The sequence below is a fragment of the Pseudoliparis swirei genome, chromosome 6 (genome assembly GCF_029220125.1).
Source record: "Pseudoliparis swirei isolate HS2019 ecotype Mariana Trench chromosome 6, NWPU_hadal_v1, whole genome shotgun sequence".
Taxonomy (NCBI): domain Eukaryota; kingdom Metazoa; phylum Chordata; class Actinopteri; order Perciformes; family Liparidae; genus Pseudoliparis; species Pseudoliparis swirei.
The window spans coordinates 7,955,532-7,974,658 of record NC_079393.1 but is presented as its reverse complement, the minus strand read 5'-3'; the positions used below and the strand labels follow the sequence as shown (position 1 = coordinate 7,974,658).

The 19,127-nt window shown below is 39.0% G+C and overlaps 1 protein-coding gene across 4 annotated transcripts; it reads right to left on the bottom strand.

Annotated features, from left to right (window-relative positions):
• Nucleotides 1–18: 18 nt before the first annotated feature.
• Nucleotides 19–18,772, bottom strand: parvb (parvin, beta). Of its 4 annotated transcripts, XM_056417405.1 has the most exons (14): nt 18,463–18,552; nt 14,625–14,874; nt 10,449–10,538; nt 9,774–9,844; nt 9,576–9,678; nt 7,601–7,741; nt 6,920–7,035; nt 5,926–5,984; nt 5,775–5,794; nt 5,333–5,394; nt 5,150–5,218; nt 4,800–4,901; nt 4,615–4,687; nt 19–2,544 (listed from the first exon to the last, which is right to left on the bottom strand). In XM_056417405.1, the coding sequence occupies exons 2-14, from the start codon at nt 14,638–14,640 to the stop codon at nt 2,468–2,470; spliced, it is 999 nt and encodes a 332-aa protein (XP_056273380.1). In that variant the 5' UTR covers nt 14,641–14,874; nt 18,463–18,552; the 3' UTR covers nt 19–2,467. The 4 variants fall into 4 exon arrangements, with proteins under 4 accessions (XP_056273380.1, XP_056273378.1, XP_056273377.1 ...); XM_056417403.1 differs by lacking the exon at nt 14,625–14,874 and having other exon boundaries at nt 18,463–18,772; XM_056417402.1 differs by lacking the exons at nt 14,625–14,874; nt 18,463–18,552 and adding an exon at nt 12,454–13,199.
• Between the last annotated feature and the right edge of the window lie 355 nt (nt 18,773–19,127).

The window sequence follows — 19,127 nt, the reverse complement described above, 5'->3', positions numbered from 1 at the left end:
AATGAAATGCTCTTTCGGTTTGATTTCAGCCATTTATTTCTTGATAGGCAAAATTAAAAGAATTGAAAACGCACACACACACACACAGAGGAGTGAGACATCCAGCGCGAGCTCGGTTTAGATTGAGTCATCCACTCTCTTAATAATTCAGACCCGGCTCTAAAATGCACAAGTCGTCCACTGTACATCTTAGCCGGTCTCCAGGTGGCTCCGCGGGCCGCTTCAGAAGAGCAGTGTGGGGTCCGGGCCTCCTCGGAGACCCCGATGAAAGGCCGGTGAATACGAAGATACTCTGGCTGGAGCTCTCCCGGGACGGAGAGAGCCCGCTGCACTTAAGGCAACAGCATTGACTTTTAAATATGGCTTATGGTGTGCATAGTTCAGAGTAAAAAGAGGATCGGCCACAGTTCCTTCAGCTGTCAAGTATGTAGTGAGAATATACAACGTATTTTCAGATATTCTAGAATATAGAGCAATTTAAAGTTTCTTAACCCTCCTGTTACCTTTCGGGTCAATTTGACCCCATTCAATGTTTAATGTCGGTGTTCTTTGGGGTCAATTTGACCCCAGGCTGTTTTTCACTGTGTCAAACATATAAGAAATATCAACTTTTGTATATATAAGGGCTATTTAGGTAGTCAACAAACAAACATAAAGTACATCACACTTAAACTTGGAAAACAATATTAATTCTAATAATTTTCTGGAGGTTTTAATTGCTGGGGTCAAATTGACCCAGAGGGTAAAATATGTCAGTAAATATAAAGGTAACAGGAGGGTTAAACATTGAATGGCGTCAAATTGACCCGAAGGTAACAGGAGGAATAGTTTTGGGGAAGAATGCACATTGGCTTTTCTTGGCAAGAGTTAGGCAGCGGGAGAAGATCGATAACACCCAACAACGAGTGGACAAATATGAAATCAGAGCCAGCCGCTAGTTAGCTTAGCTTAGCATTAAGATGGAAGCCGGGGGAAACAACGGAAAAACTAATTCATTCATTAATATTATTAATTCCACTGCAGTATCCAAACCGCTTATTCTATTTGAGGTCGCGGGGCGCTGGAGCCGATCCCAGCTGAGATTGGGAGAAGGTATAGGGTACATATTAATATGAATCTGTAGACTATATATTATATCAATAATTCATTGATGTTGTCACGAGTTATCAGTTTCAGATTTTAACATCATGTTTCTCCAAAGCAGAGCTAAAAACGAAACTGTTACCAACGAGACCGCTAAAGAAAGAGAGCGACGTCATCTCAAAGCTAAAAGAAAATGTATGAATTAAAACCATCTCAAATCTAGTTTGTGAGATAGTCACAGTTATGCTTAGCTAAAGCTAAAACTCAATTTACTTTAGGAAAAATGTAGTTTTTCCCCTAGCTGTTATTTGCAAAAAAAAGAAAAGGCTATTATATTAAACTCCTGCTAACGATACCAGCTTAGCAGAGTATCAGCGAAGCCATCTCAGCTTCCGACTCTAATGGACAGTTATGGTGCGATTGGATGTGGTTTTTGAGCATTTTTAAATGAACTTTATAGAACATTTTCGTTCAAGATGAGCTCCAGAGCATTTCCTTTTGCAGGGCTACAAACCACACGCCTTGCTCCGGTGTATGTGAATGGCATCAGCTGACTGAAGGGAAGTAAACATGGACCCAAGCTGTTGCTTAGCAATTCCATTGAAACGATCTCCAGGTTTAACGGCACTTATGTCCAAAATGTATGTATACAATAAAGACACCTGGTGGACAGTATTATTGTCCAACCTGACATTTTTTAAATGTTATCCATAGTTATTGTTGTTTGGACACTTTTCTTTTTCAACCGATTTTTAAAAAAGCAATACAAAATGTGTTACTTGAGTTTTACGCAGATTGTTATCCGACGAGCATTTTCCCCGTTTCCTGTCTCTATGCTAAGCTAAGAAAACCGTCTGCCGGCTCTAAAATGAGTTTAATATTTATCATTCCAACATGAGCTTGGTATTAATCTCCTCATCACACGCTTGGCAAGAAAGCAAATATATGTCTTTCCAAAAACTATTCTTAGAATATTTACACGACTTCATTTGTTATACTATATAATATATAACCATGTTTGTTAAACTTTCTTAAATATTCTGGAGTTAACACAGAAATGTTTTCCAGTTTCAACATCCGGCCTTGCTTATTCATTATTCTTGTGCCGGCTGAGGACTCAATACAGACTAAAGGTCGCAGGGTTTCCTGGGTTGAATTTAACATTCAAGGAAGGAATAAATAAATACTGACATTTTGGAGAAGATAAAATACGAACATTCAGAGCCTTTTTTTTTTGGGGCTACTTCGCCGCGGCTCTTTACAAGTCCCACATAATGATGACTTTCAGTCCCAGTTGGTCTCCTCCAGTGTCCGGACCGTACAGCGTAACATCAGCGCGGGAACAGGGATCGGGAGTGATGTCAGGGCGTGAAACAGGAAATGCTCAGTCAGAGTTTTTGTAGTTGGTGAACAGGTTGTAGAGGACTCTGAGGGTGGATTTTAGATTCAGGTTGACAACATCTAGAACACAAAAACGCACGCAGCAGAGACATTTAGTTCGCTGAACATATCATGAGGAGCTAGAGGAAGAATAATTAGACCTTTGACATGCGCAAAATCTCATCTTACATGATACTAAATTGGATCCTTGGAACATCGAAGCACACAATTAATGAGCTGTGCGACCATGAAATCATGTTCACGATGCAAAAGAGCTCCTTCTGTGATTGCTGCTGGACTACTTTCCTACAAAGGTTATTTGTACATTTTGAAAATGATATGAAGCGTAATAAAATAAAATAGTAAAATAGCTCATCAGAAATCATATGATGTCTACTTTTTACCAGGAGAGCACACACACACTCTCTGTTCTCTTCATTGGTAACATGATGTAACACATCAGTGTTGTAATGTATCATCACAACTAGGCCTTTGTTAAGGGATTCATGCCTGACATCATGTTGTTACAGCAGTGTCCTATTGCATCACCATTTAAACGAGGTCGCCTTCAGCCGCTTAGCGTCTGCATATCCGCTAGCTCGGCTGATATATTTAATTTTTAATGAACCTGCAGATGTGCACAATACTCAGCAGACTGAATGCGAATGAGAGCATGTGACTGTCGTAGCAGCGCAGTTGGAAGATAATATGGGTATGAAAATAATTGTTATAATGTCCAATTATAGCACAAAGAAATATTTTTTTTGCAAAGAAGAAATATTTTCTTTTTGACTTGAAAACATGTTTGAAGAAGGGAAAATTTGCAATAATACATTGTGGAGGGAAACAATATTTCCATATTTTTAAAGTTAGTTGATACTGATGCATATTTATAATCATTTACAATTGAGCAGGATAATATATCTTCAAGGACTGTGCATCGTGCACTTATAATAAAACAGATACAAATCAGGAAATCAACATTGAAAGAGCAATGAATGCAAAAAGAAATAATAAATACAAAGCACAATATCAATAGTATATACAGTGGTTCAAGAAAGTAAAACGTGAGACATTAAATATGGAGAAACATGGGAGGAGAACGTGGAGCAAAACGTGATTGCTCTGAGAATTATGTAAGTGCATACAAGAGAAGTATACTGCATAATTAAATATGAGGTCTAACGTATATTGAGCTCACATGGTTGTACTGACTGTTAACATTTAAAGTCGCAAAACATCAAACACATTATTCTTTCTCTATCATATTCTGCAGATTAAAATTAGTTATAGTCCCTGATATAAATGTGATGGCTTCAGTTAAGTGAAATGCTGATTACAGTTAAAGTACGCCATCAGTCAACTGTGTTAGATTATTTAAAGCTATTCCTATAATAGCATGTCTCACTCTACAGGGGCTTTGTGGAGCATAATGGGTCAAATAAAATGTGTCTGTGAAAAACAGGGGAACACTTTGCTTATGAAATAATAGTCGACATAATATGTGATGCCAGTAAATCATATTTTTTATTCTTTAAGTATAAGCTCTCTTTAAAAAGAACTGGATGGTTTATTTAACCCTTGTGTTGCCTTAGGGTCATTTTGACCCGAATCAATATTACACCCTCCCCCCGCCTTTGGGTCATTTTGACCCGATTCAATGTTTCACCCTCCTGTTACCTTTATATTTACTAACATATTTTACCCTTTGGGTTCAATTTGACACCAGCAATTAAAACCTCCAGAAAATTATTAGAATTAATATTGTTTTCCAAGTTTAAGTGTGAGGCACTTTATGTTTGTTTGTTGACTACCGAAAGAACACCGACATTAAACATTGAATGGGGTCAAATTAATCCTAAGGCGGGGGGAGGGTGTAATATTGATTCGGGTCAAAATGACCCTAAGGCAACACAAGGGTTAAACGTGGAGCTCAGGGCAGAAGGAACTCAGCACCACCCACCCAGCTCTAGAGTTAAAGGGTAAGACAACGTCTCCATCTACTGGACAACCTCTAATATGACTGCTACTGTCAGACATCAACCATTCACTAAACACCGTTTTTAAACCACCGTCAGTGCAAGAGACTCATAATATCCGTCAACCTCCATTAAACTGGTATCTGAACTTATAACAATGTTGATAAAATACCTTCTGGTCTGGCTTTGGGTTTCTTCAGGCCTCCATCCTGCATCAGCTCAAAGGCAAACGCCACATTGTGGACCTAATGGGGGGGGGGGGGGGACACAACGTGGAAGCTCAATGCACTGGTGAGTCGCTTAAAATGTGACCCGTTTGACTGACACGTGTCACTTTATGAGGGTGAGATCGATCACCTTCTGTTCGAAGCTCTCAGGGGTGAGGAAGAAGTTGTACAGAGGGACAAAGTAGTCCTCGAGCAGCCCCATCAGCAATATCAGGTACACACCATCAGCAAACTGGACGCACACAGACATACATAAATACACATACAGATTATATTTAGAGCCTGCACAGTTTACAGCACATACAATATTAAAACTGAATAAGCAAATCAGATTGGATTATATGTGTGTGAACAAATGTAATTGTGCATGCAAATAGAGGGATGTTGAGAGGATGGAAATATTTTGGATCACACAAACTAATTATATTTGTAATAACTCACATGACTGTGAGTCTGTAGGTCAAGCGTTCCATATCTTACCTGAGATTCCAGCTCAGTGACTTCCAGGTTCAGCTTGTTCAGGTGTTTGTTCACGAAGGTGATGAGAGACTGGAAACAGGATCAATCAACTATTAATCGTTTTTTACAATCTAATCATATTATTATGCTCTCCACTACATCTATTATTGTTATATTATCATGCAAAGCAAAGGTCTTTAATACCGTTTTCACCACGTTGAGCTTGTCCGGTGCGTGATCCAACAAAGTGTCAAACGCGTCCCTCTCTTTGTAAAAAAAAGAACAAAAACAACCCTTAAAGTAACAGTTTGACCATATGGGACATTTTGAGATGAGAAGATTAATATCACTCTCATATCTATCTAGGAAAGTTGTACATTTACAGTTATTTAGCTGGAGTTCACTGCACCCGCCCAAGAAATAGTCCCCCCTTGTTGCTTTCTAATAAACATGTTTATCAGTAAGCTGCGAGAAGACAGATTCCAGAACCTTTAGAAGAAGCTAGAGCATAGCAACACATTTCACAAACAGACATTAGAGTGATTGATCTTCTCATCTCACTGCCAGCTGGGATGCGAACAACCCAGTTCCCAAAATGCTAAATTATTTACATAATGCTGTGAGATGAATTGTGTCTGGGACTCACCAAACCTTCCCATCATCATTCTGAAAGAAGCACAGCAAAAATGGGAGACGATTATTCATTTATACTTTGCACTACAATAAAACATTTATTAAAGGATTAACTTTACACGAGAGCGTTAATAGAGAAAAGGAGACGGTCCTCGAGCTCTTACTCGGTGGTGCTCGTCAGCTCCTTGGTCACAACAGCAGTCTGCAGGATCCCCTCTCGTTTCTGCTCAAACAAAATAAAAACGCCTCAGTTAGAATAACGACAACCGATACCTGTTATTATCGTCACATGTATGGATAAATACAAGATAAAGACAAATACTGACAAATGAGTGAGCCATACACTACCGTTCAAAAGTTTGGGGTCACCCAGACAATTTTGTGTCTTCCATGAAAACTCACACTTTTATTTATCAAATGAATTGAAAATTGAATAGAAAATATAGTCAAGACATTGACAAGGTTAGAAATAATGATTAATATTTGAAGTATTAATTTTGTTCTTCAAACTTCAAGCTCAAAGGAAGGCCAGTTGTATAGCTTATATCACCAGCATAACTGTTTTCAGCTGTGCTAACATAATTGCACAAGGGTTTTCTAATCAGATATTAGTCTTCTAAGGCGATTAGCAAACACAATGTACCATTAGAACACTGGAGTGATAGTTGATGGAAATGGGCCTCTATACACCTATGGAGATATTTCATTAGAAACCAGACACTTCCACCTAGAATAGTCATTTACCACATTAACAATGAATAGAGTGTATTTTTGATAAATTTAATGTTATCTTTATTGAAAAAACAGTGCTCTTCTTTGAAAAATAAAGACATTTCTAAGTAACCCCAAACTTTTGAACAGTAGTGTATATCTATAACTATCATCTGTTAGCCTCATTATATTATTGTTTTGGATGGGTCCTTGATATTTTCTAAGTTTCTTGTGTTTTATTTTGAGGTATATTTTGCATTAACTGACATTATTCGTCACATTTATCAGCGGCAATCTTAAAGGAGACGTTCTTAATCTCAATTAGGGTTAAATAAAAGTTCAAATAAATGAATCAAAATAACAATAAACCTCCGTATCCATCCCTGCGTCATTGCACAATAACGACATTCAATGCCAACCCTGTGTGTGGTTGATGAGCCGCGTTACCTTGACAACCACCACCTTCACAGAGACGTGCTCCGGCAGCCTGATGGGAGCCAGGAAGTGCATGGCGAGCGCCACCAGCAGATAGACAATCGCCACCAGGTTCTTTGAATGGATAGCTGTGATAGCCAATCAGAAGAGAGGACAGTCAGCCATTTGCTCCCCTTAAGATCACTTTACCTACTTTTCTTAAAGATGAAGGGTCTGTGACTTTTCTTTTTCTCCGAGAGACAAAACTAAAAATTGAAAAGATGCAAAACTCCTCAAAACTCTGTACTAGATTAACTACTTTGCATTTCTTATGCACGGTAAAAGATAATATGTTGAGGAGGCATTACACTAATGTTTTAAAACCTGTAAAACTGTGGCTATAGAGGAGCTCCCCAATCTGTGCCAAAATGACCCCAAAGTTGTCATGGCGATGTCATCAGGCTTATCTTAGCCTTCCAAAAAAAAAACCTGTGTTGCAAAAGAGACGTGTAGAGTTTGAAAGATGGTGAATTGAAGCGTGACCCATTGTAGTGACTACAAGTTGAGATATATCAAGACAGCTCTGTTGCTTCAAAACCATTCTTTTTTTTCCATCTTTCGCTTGTCAGATCTCTCAGGTTAAAGAAGTATAACACTTAACCTCTGGAGTGCCAGTTCCAGCAGCTCATCGCTGAAGTCAATGTAAACACTCACAGTCCACACTCCACTCAAGCGTCCAGCCGTGAGGCCGCAGCAGCTCGTTGACGGCCTCCAAAACCGTCTGAAGCTTCTGCTTTTGGCCGATCTCCGACTGGGTCACCTCGGCCACGTTCAGCTTCCTGCCCGACAACTTTTCTGTCAACAACAACAACAACAACAACGGAGATGAGACATCAGCTCAAGCACTCAGGGAGAGACTGAATAATTGTTTCCATCGCGCGGCTGGTGTTGAACAGATAAACTCGAGCAAGAGTGCAATGTTTGAATAGGAATGAGAATGAGAGGAACTTGTATACAGATTAAAAATCTTCATTTACATAAAAGACACAAGTTACAGAAGTGCTTTAAACCAAAAATATGCAGTATTTAATTTGTTTGGATTTTGTTTGTTTGATCTTGAAAAAGTAGAAATGCAGACGACAAAGATCCTCGGCTCCAAGCAAGAGTAGGAGAGGATTTAGGAAGCTTATCTCCAACGTGTGTGTTCAAATATATATATATACAACTCTGATAAAGAAAGGACATCTAAACTGGGCACTGATGCAATAAAAGACTGAGAGAACAGAAGGTGTGACCGTGAGAAAAGAGTGAGAAAACTAAAAAGGGCTTTAACAGAAATGAGGAAAATCACACAGCACTTAACCAAATGTTTCCTGCTGTGTTTTTAGTTGTTTGTTCTTACACTTTTGCAACATATGCAACCAAATGCCAGTCCTGTGTCGTACTACCTGGATTTTTTTGTTTCATTGAACATGCTGGGGTCTTGATGTTTTCATTGTTGCACGTTTGAGAGCGGATGACACATTTTGCCAGGCTGCAATAATAAGCTGGTGTTTGTATGGAGAACAGAACTATTATAAACTAGAATGGGCACTCGGTAGAGCGCATACCTTCGCATATCACAAGATTGGGCATTGAATTATGAACATTTTGGCATTAGTTGCATGCCAATTGGATACAAATTGACCGCGCTATGGTAAAAAGAAGATGTTGACCTTTTCATGACCTTGACCATGACCTTTGACCCGATCGATCCCAAAATCTAATCAAATGGTCCCCGGATAATAACCAATCATCCCACCAAATTTCATGCGATTCGGTTTAATACTATTTTACTTATGCGAATAACACGCATACAAATAAATAAATAAATAAATACACGGCGATCAAAACATTACCTTCCGCATTTTCAATGCGAAGGTAATGAGACCTCCGTTTTCCTCTTTAAGTATACAACCCCCCCCCCCCCCCCCCCACCGCAGAATTCAAAGAGTCAACACACAGGATAAAACATGTTATATTTAGAAATTAAATAGATAATTGGCACACAATAAATAAACATTGTGGTCAGCCTGCTGTAACAAATGAGAGACACGAGGGGGAAGCCCCGAACAGACCAAAGACACCAGATACACATAGAGTGGAAACCGGAGTGGGACAATGTCAGCAAGTTAACATGTTATTTGATGAAGTGGGCAATGTGCTACGGAATTAAAGAAAGCTAGCGAGTGAATTGTGTGTATTCAGAATACTTTTTTTTGCAAGATATTCACTATACTGCCAACTTACTGCTAATTCCCCATTATTCGTCATGTCAGATGCACGGCTGGTACGCAGAAACATAAAGTAATGAAATGATGCTACATTAAATATTAAATTGCTGCTAACTGTGTACTGAGAATGCTTTTTCGAACATTAAACTCTAATAAGAAACAAAAACGTCTTTATATCGAAACCACAAGCTGCGAATGGAAATGTATACATTGTTGTTAATGGTGCGGCCTGTTGCTTTAACATACATGTATCGATTCACTTTCAATATTCACGAAACAGCAGTAATTATATAGTTCCTACTACAGCTAATACTGCTTTTCATATGTTTTTACATGTATGTTACATGCAAGTTGAAGGCCACATGAAGCTGTGTGGATAATTACGCTGAGTGATGCCAAAGGAACCAATGCCTCACCAAATAACTTCTGGAGCACCTGTCCATCATAGCAGTCCTCCTCCAGGTCTTTGACGATGATCCTGTCTTCCTCCAACTCACTGTTGATCCAGTCGATCAGGACCTGGACACGGATAAACAAAATAAAACAAACTACAGCCAAACTGCTTCTATGTACCGTTTCTTTATATATTGTTATGATGCTTGATCCCAGATTACCTTCAGCAGATCTTTAAATTTAAGATTTTCCCGCGACGTCGGGTCCAACATGATCCTCTCCGCGTTTTCCTCTGGTGAAGATAATGTGAGAGAAATTCAGTTTATTCATCCCGTTTCATTGCAGACACACTTTCTGTCTCTCACACACACACACACACACACACACACACACACACACACACACTCTGTTCCTTTCGCCCTGAAGTCAAGGGTGATTCTCATGCTGACGGAGGACAAAGGCGACTCCCCCTCACCACTTTCATTTCCTGCTCCTCCACTGTCAAAGTCTCCATTACTCAACATGTGTCAACATATCAATATTACCCTCCGTGACCTCGGTAACCCCTGACAGTGATGTGCAAAAAAGTGGAACATTACACATTACAAAAATCTGTGAACAAATGTAAAGGCCATGGGTGTGGGTGGGTGTATTATGATTCATTATTTTTCCTTATTTTCAATTGTTTTTGTTGTTGTTGTTTTTTTAATTTATTAGTTGTGTTTCTTCTCATTTTTCACAAAAGTGGAAAATAATTTAAATGCAATTGAGTATGAAAATGAAAAACAGTAAAAAATGTTAAACATCCAGGTGGTAACAGTTCTTTTGCATAAAATATGTTTACATTTTAAATAAGTTCTTTACATTTCCATGTGTGTGTGTGTGTGTGTTTGTACCCAGCAGTGTGTCCTCCGGGTGGATGTCTGTCCCCGTGGGAAGCATGGGAGCATTGATGGCATTCTTCCCCTCCTCACGGAGATCACTCACTGGTGAGAAAACAAGACACACACAAAAAACATAAGGAAAACCAGTCGCCACAAATTCGATAAAACAAATCAACAGAAAGAAAAAAGACGTGATTGTTAGTTCTGCTTATGAGTAACTGGAAGGAAACAAATTGCGTCTAAAAAAAGAGCCCTCGTTATATTGTCAGGCAGAGACCGTGGGACAGAAAGAAAAGAAGAAGACAATAAAGAGAAAGCTCGTCACATGTCTGGTAAACCAGTTCACAATCACCACTGATGACCCTTGTGGTGTCGATTTGATGTCAATTTGTGGCGACTGCTTCTCCTCTAGAGACACTTCTTCATTCCCCCCCCCCTCTTCTCGGTTTAGTGTCCGTAAAAGCCAAATAAAAAGTTTTCTGTAAAGGTTTCTCTAAATCTTTAGACACTTCAACCAGCCAATTACAGGCGAACTCCGCCGCCTCTACACATGAACGTCTGCGTTGCGCGTGTAAAACGCTCATCTCTGCTGGAGCTGGATTAGATTTACATGAGGAGCTGTAGCATAACACACCTGGATTACAATTTAAACTTGCATTTGCAAGTTCCAATTGCATTGTGGGTAATTTAGGCGGCATTTATTGACAAGGACGAATAAAAAAAGAGGATATTTCAGGTTCTGCTTCATTCATTTCCCACCCTTTTATAAAACAAAGGTCCTTCATGAGTCAGACGATGTCATATTTGGGCAAAACTAAGTTGCCGTGGTACTTTTTAAAAGAAATTCACCCTCATTGTGTTGTAAAAGTCATGATTATGTGCTTTTACGTAAGGCAGGCTTTCATTGTATGCATGATTTGTGCATTAAAAAATCATTGTCAAAAGTATATTAATCATAATCAGTTTATTATTATTATTTGTCAGATAAATTAATACAAGCATGTATTTTAGAACAATAATGTTCCCATACAACATCCTGAAAATATGATTAGAAGACGAATTTAGCATCAAACCGTGAAACTTTAAGTTTATTTAAAGAGACCAAACACAAAGTAACAAACACAAACACACACTTTGAGTCAGGAATAGAATAAAATCCATTTCTACTGAGATGCTTTTACTTCTGACCGGAGAGACTCCGCAGAGATTCAAAGGCTTTCTTCCCCTAATGGACACAAAGCTTTTATCCCCCTGCATTTCATTCTGTACGACCGACCGACAATCAATAGCATCAAATCTGTCTTTTCATTGACTTTGCAGTTCATACAACCTGTGAGGAGAACCAATAGTTGCACTTTGAGCTCTTTTTCAAGTTAAAAGTATGCTGAATAGATGTTTCCAATTGATACTATAATAACACAAAGTCTTGACTGATGTGTTTATGATAGAATCTGGTCACAATCTGAACTTCAAAAGCATGAACAGAGACATAATAACCCCGGGAGGAGGAGGAGTCGGAAGAGGAGGAGGAGTCCCCATAGAGTTACAATCTGATTCAACCTTCCCATAAAGAGCAGAATATCATATCTCTCCACAGATCTGCTGTTTGCTCTGTAATTACAGAGCAAGCTTTCTGCATTTCATCATAATTGTGCTGCTTCCTCCCCCTCCAGTGAATCCCACTCAATTACTGCTGCCGGCGCTTCACACAGTGAAGTAAAACCAGGGTGAAAATGGTCATATTACACTATATTGAGAATTTTAATTATGGAAATAAAACAACTTTCACCCCTTGGATCCAGAAATATCACAGCAACACACACACACACACACACACACACACACACACACAGACTGTCATTTTAAGTAGTGACTACTTGCATCTTACCCTCACAAAACAACCGACACAACACATAGCTGGACGTTAACCTGCAGTTGCACGAAGGTAACGGGTCCTGCTTCCCCATTTAAACTTCAGAGTTCCTCAAAAAGCCGCTGATAAAAAACCCAAATGTACCTTGTTTCTTCCTCTTGGTCCCACACAGCAGCCCCGCCATGTCTCCGGGTTCCCTACGACGGCTGCGAGCTGAGGTAGAATATGCGGGAGTGCACGTATATGTGTGTGTGAGTCGTAGTCGGTGGGACTGAGCAGTGGCATGGGGCGTCATCACGTGTTTATTTCTGTCACAACCCTCCACCCCACGTCTGCGGTCCAGTTACAGGAGACGCTGAGGGGTGAGTGTGTGTGTGTGTGTGTGTGTGTGTGTGGGACAGGAAGGTCCACACTGGACATAAACACATATCATCGACTCAACACCGGTAACCTGTGGGCTGTTGGACACAGGACACAACGCCACTGACCGGTCACAGGTATCCTTTCATTTCAATCTCAATATAATTCATATATAATGCATGCGGCGTGGTGTAAACATATGTGCACTATTCTGTTTCTCTTACTGACTGTTTGAATGGCAGGAGAGTAATTCAACAGCATTTCAAGAGGGAGGGGATGTTTACCCGGCATGTGAACGGAGCCTTTATTATCCTTTGCTGCAGCGGATAATCAATCAGGCATCAGTGGCTTTATTCCTGTTAACAGGATTACACCAACTACAAATCAAAGCCTGCAGTCAGGAACATTCATCTAACACAAATAAACGCCAGTGGTTTTAATAATCCGTTACGGGAGGAGGACAGCAACAGCGTCCATGGACAGATGTGTTTTGGCTTTAGAGATAATACAAAAAATATCATAAGATGTCCTCAGTGTAATCGGTCCGCATGGTAAACAACAGCGGATTGAAACAGCAGATTGAAATCGACCGCGTCTGTTTGGTTCCACTGCTCCCGAGGGGGGGTCACCGTGGCACAGGGGGGGGGGGGGTATAAATAATGCAGCTGTAGGGAGAAGACAGGCCGGACCTTAAATATAGCCGCGGTTATTTACACCAACACAGGCACCAGTGAGTCACAGCAGCCACTGAGTCTGCTCCACGGGGCGCTTTTTACTCCTTTTATTTACTTACGAGTGTTTCTTATGTACTTTATTCACCTGTAGTTCACTTTTCTCCATATTGGACTTCTACTGGTCTTTTTACTAAACACCTAAAATAGATAAACATGTCCAATAACAATATTTTAAATACAATTTTTTAAGTATTGTGACCAAAATACTTTCTGAGTTCGACATATCAGGGTAAAGAAACTGAAGAATTGCATTATGTTAAATGTATCTTCAGTTTTTCTGTGCTGCATTTTCTTACATATTCATTATTAATCAGCTAATATTAGTCAAAACTACAAAAGAAAAAAAAGTCAAAAGGTCACCTAGATAAATTCTCTCTTTACTTTATTCACACATTTTATTGAAAAAATAATTGAATATAGAAAAGAAAAAAAAAGATCAAACAATTAATAATTAAATTTTTAAATTAATTTTATTTATTTTTTTTTTGTTAAAAAGCTCAAGCAAAGGAAGGCAGCATATATCACCAGCATAACACATAACTGTTTTTGAACATGCTAACATAAGGGTTTTTAAATCAGATATTAGTCTTTAGTCTTTAGCAAAACACAATGACCATTAGAAACATGGAGTGATAGTTGAGTGAATGGGCTCATAATATACCTATATGGATATTATTCAGAAACCAGACACTTCCACCTTGAATAATAATTACCACATTTACAAATGTATGTGTGTTTTTTTGATTAATTTAATGTTATCTTTATTGAAAAACAGTGCTTTTCTTTGAAAAATAAAGACATTTCTAAGTGACCCCAAACTTTTGAACGGTAGTGTACATCAGCTCTAATATTTTTTAATTACCTTTGCTTTATTTGGCATTTTAGTTGTACATATGTTTACAACTGAAAATATATTTTCCTCCTTTTTAAGATTAACTTTACTCTTTCAAATTAAAATACCAGTCTGACTGCTAAAATAATGATACGATTTACCTTCAATGTGGGTGTTAAAAATGTTAAATACTTCTCAACAGTATAAACAACAGTAAAACGATATATTGTAACATATTTATAATAGTGTTGGTTTTATTTCCACCATTTTGGGATGTTTAACACATTAATTAAATCATGATGTACTCAATCCTCCATCTCTTTTTGATAGTTAGCAACAATACAACGAGTGAGTCAAAAAAGAGTCGCAAGAATAAACAGATGACTTACTACAATCAGCATCCATCCTGTATCTTAGTACTCGTGTGTATGTTCAGAGAGTAAATACTCTTCACCCTGAGATGATACGGCGAGGATGTGACCCGACGCTCATCCTCTCCATCCTTATAAAGCAAACATGGTTTTTTTTCTGTATTCACTGAACTATCTGTTGCTGACAAAGGGAGTCGAGCCTTGTCAGAGACATGCACACTTCCTTTCAGTTTATCAGGATACAGACATGAACATGCAGGCATCTGGGCTGTGGAAAGAAAAAAGAAGAACGGTTCCTTTATGTCATGTTGTATAGCCTGAAGCAACACATCCCATACAACAAGAAAAGGACTCTTTAAATGCTTAACTTAACTAAACAGTGCACACGTTGCAAAGGAGTGAAGACACCAAGAGTCCCTTTCTTTAAAGGGCACCATCCAATGACGCTGGTAATGATTATTCAGCAAACGTGAATCAACTGTTCCAGTGGCAACGCGTCTCTCGTGGGTGTTCCTCTTTAATGAATACAAAGCACCACACCCAAAAAATAACAGAAACCACAACAGCAGCAGCAGCATTTGAGGCCATGAGCTCCATGAAGACTAAACCGCATATGGCAGCGATTCCCACTGGTGGGCCGCGAAGGTACTGCATGGGCCGCGAGAGGTCATTTACAATAAATAAATAAAATGTTTTTAATTTTCAATTTTGAAAAGTTTGAAATTCATATAAAAATATTTATGATTTAAATTACGTGTTATTCTTTTATCTGACCTATTTTTCTGACCGTCAAACAAAACAATGTCAAATGGGGCGCCCTCTTGTAGTATTAAAGTAAATATATATGAGCTCCGGAGAAAATGGTATCCAAACATACATTGTCGGTTAATACATTTTTAATCGGTTACATTTTCAGATTTCAAATTGGGCCGCGGCATTCTTGAATTTGGGAACCGCTGGCATATGGTTTCCTCCCATTATACTGATACGGATTTTTAATTCCAGCATTACCGAAATAATGTGTTTATCAGCTGGGCTTTAATCCACTTTGACCACACAGGGGCACTGCACTCTCACAGGCTGCACTCAAACACACACACACACACACACACACACACACAGGGAGGTGATTCCCCACTGTCCTCACTGCAGACTTTATCATCTTCAGCACAGGCTTATAATCATGCGTTGGCTAAATGAAGGGCGGGGCACGTTATTTGAAGATAAGCTGGAGGTTGGAAGATGATAGGAACTGTTATACAGCTTCCATTACACATCAGCACAAAGGGGAAATGCTTCAGGCTCCTCCGATCACACGTTTCCCTTCCTCCACTTCTACATGTCCGAACCCGACACTAAAGTCTGCACCAGAGTTCGAGAGGTGACGCCTCACACAACATAATAAATGGTTGAAACATCAGAAATGTGTGGCAAAAATACAGTTAAGTGAAGGATTCTTGATCATAAGAAAGAGAAAGTTTAATATCCGTGTGCTTTAGGTCCAGGACGAGGTTAGCCTAGCTTAGCTCAAAGACTGGATGCAGATAGAAACTGCTAGCCTAGCTCTAAAAAGTCCTATTTCAAGACTGATTAATGCAACTAACAACTATTTACATTATCATTATCATTAAACTGAAAGTACCATTTATTTTATTTCTGAATTGTTTTTTTCTGTGGTACCAAAAGGATCATTATCCATCACAATTTCCTAAACGCCGAAGTGACATCTTCAAATTACTTGTTTTCTTCCACCGACTGCCCAAAAATCCCAATATATTCAATAAACTCCAATGGTGTCAAATAAAAGCAGTAAATTCTCACTTCTGAGAAGCTGGAACCAACAATGTGAGGCAGTTGGATTCGTGTTGATTGGTTTGAATCCCTGAAGCTGCTCTTTCTCTATGAAAACGTGTAACATCCTTCAATTTGTAAGAAGACTTCACAACTCTGCATCGATGTCAAGTTGTGGGACATCATTCTGAGAAATGATGGTCTATGTTCATTGTGTCCCAAAGTTATATTAACCATGTCAACTTGTTGCTGTGAAGCTTGAAGCGCAGCTTTCAGCAGGAAGACAAGTATTCTGGTTTCCTCATTACCTTCGCATTGAAAATGCGGAAGGTTATGTTTTGATCGCCGTGTATTTATTTATTTATTATTTATTGATTTGTATGCGTGTTATTCGCAAAACTCAAAAAGTATTGAACCGAATCGCATGAAATTTGGTGGAATGATTGGTTATTATCCGGGGACCAGTTGATTAGATTTTGGGATCGATCGGGTCAAAGGTCAAGGTCAAATGTCATGAACAGGTCAAAATCTTCTTGAATCGCATGGAATTTGGTGGGATGATTGGTTATTATCTGGGGACCATTTGATTAGATTTTGGGATCAATCAGGTCAAAGGTCAAGGTCAAGGTCATGGAAAGGTCAACATCTTTTTTTTTACCATAGCACGATACATTTTTGTCCAATTGGCATGCAACTAATGCCAACATTTTCATAATTCAATGGCCAATCTTGTGATATGCGAAGGTATGCGCTCTACCGAGTGCCCATTCTAGTTAAACCTGTTATCATCTAATAAATCACTGAGATGAGAAATCTGCACTTTTCTGTTAAACTCCTGAAGCAGCTTTGAAGTTAGAAAAAAAAAAACTATTCTCCTCTGCCATGACAGTATTATTACACATACATTAGGGCTGCAACTTCCTATTATTCTCATTATCAATTCATTTTTCGACAGAAACTGTACGTGTCACAGAGACAAAGGTCACAAAGTGACCCGACCAACAGTTTAAAATACAAATATGTTTAACTTACAATGACGTGAAAACAAAAAAAGACACATTCACATTCAACAAAGCTGGAATCAGAGTTTCTTTTGGCATTATTTCTTAACTAACGTCAATCAGATTAATGTTTCAGATGCACATGTCAATTCATCTCGACACATTTTGGTCTTTACTATGTTTGGCTGTAAAAACAGCTGTCCATCCAGACTGCAGAGGCTAAACTACTAGAATTTGAACAGTTTGATTAAGAGAATTCAAACGGTTAAATCGCTATATTAAAAAAGAGTGGAAACCCCTTTTGTTTCTTTTAGATATGAGTTGGATGGAAGTTATTGACCGAAGGCCCCCGGAACAATTAACATTGTCTGTCTACGTCCTCCTGCTACAGTGGACCTCCTTTAATGGAGATTGCAAACACATGGCTGTGAGCACACACACAAGAAAAACAGACACACACACACACACCGAGGCGTTAAACCTTGCAGCTGTCTGTTTTACCGCACAGTGTCTGGCATTTGGCAGAAAATAGTTTGACCAACGTCTGGAAAATATAGGACAATAAGTTAGAGAGAGTTTATAAACTAGAAACAGTCCCACTGAGACCTTTATCTTCATAACCTTGCATTCCCATCACCCAAGTGACTATAAGATCTATTTATACTCAGTGCCTCATGCTAAAGGCCTGTGGAATTGTTAAGGGGACTTTGTCTGGCCTCTCCTTTATTCACTTGGAGAACTATAAAACAAAACAATGTGTGAGCAATTGAACCTATGTATGAATTATGACACTATATAATGTAAATTAAACATTGACCCGGATTACAATATTCGTCCAGATATTTTTTTTAACAGCTGATGGCTAAATGCATCCATGTGTTGCACATCTCGTGAGCTTTTAGTAGATTAAAGTGCCAGTGACGTCCCAGAGAATATATTGTAATAGCGCATCATGTGATTGCAGCACCATGGACAGAAACACCACCAAGGGGACCAGAAAGAGGCCTTTTCATAACACTGGATTATTATTAATATTATATCATAACGAAAAACAAGACACTTACCTTCTTTAGACTTTTTCCTCCGTGACAGGGTTCCTCCTAATTTCCCGAGGAAGGATTCGTCCTTTTTCATTTTTGCGGACTGCGTGGTCGCACTTGTGTTCCCAGACATCTTTCGGCGTGATGATGAGTCTGTGGCGTGCACGCGCACCGCTTAATGCCTGCTCGTGAGTGATGTCACTCCTCCTATGTGTCCCAAAAATAAGAGTCACCAAATTCACCGGCAGACAGCAGATTGAAGGAAGCGGCGCTCGTGGAGCATCAACACAAGAGGAATGGTTCACGTGTGTGCAACAACAAAAAACGCTTCATCTGCTTCAGTGTTTACTGGCGGGGCCGCGCCCACAGCGACCCCTAGCGGCGGGACGAGGAACAGGGTTTACAACGTCTGGTCGAAAAAGAAAATAGACGTTATGGTTCTAAACAAACTATTTATTGTAAAATATGGAGAGGAAATTAATAAATAGTGCAGGGAAATTAACTTAAATCTAGCATTCTGAGATTTTCAATGAATGAAGACCATGAACTGTCAGTTGAAAATCCTACAAAAGATTGTCAGAGCTTATATTGTCGAGGGTAGTGAGAAGTATTATGACTTGCACTTTAAATACTTCATTGTAAAAAATTTAAGTCCTGCACTTAAAGAAAAAGTCAACAAGTATTAACAG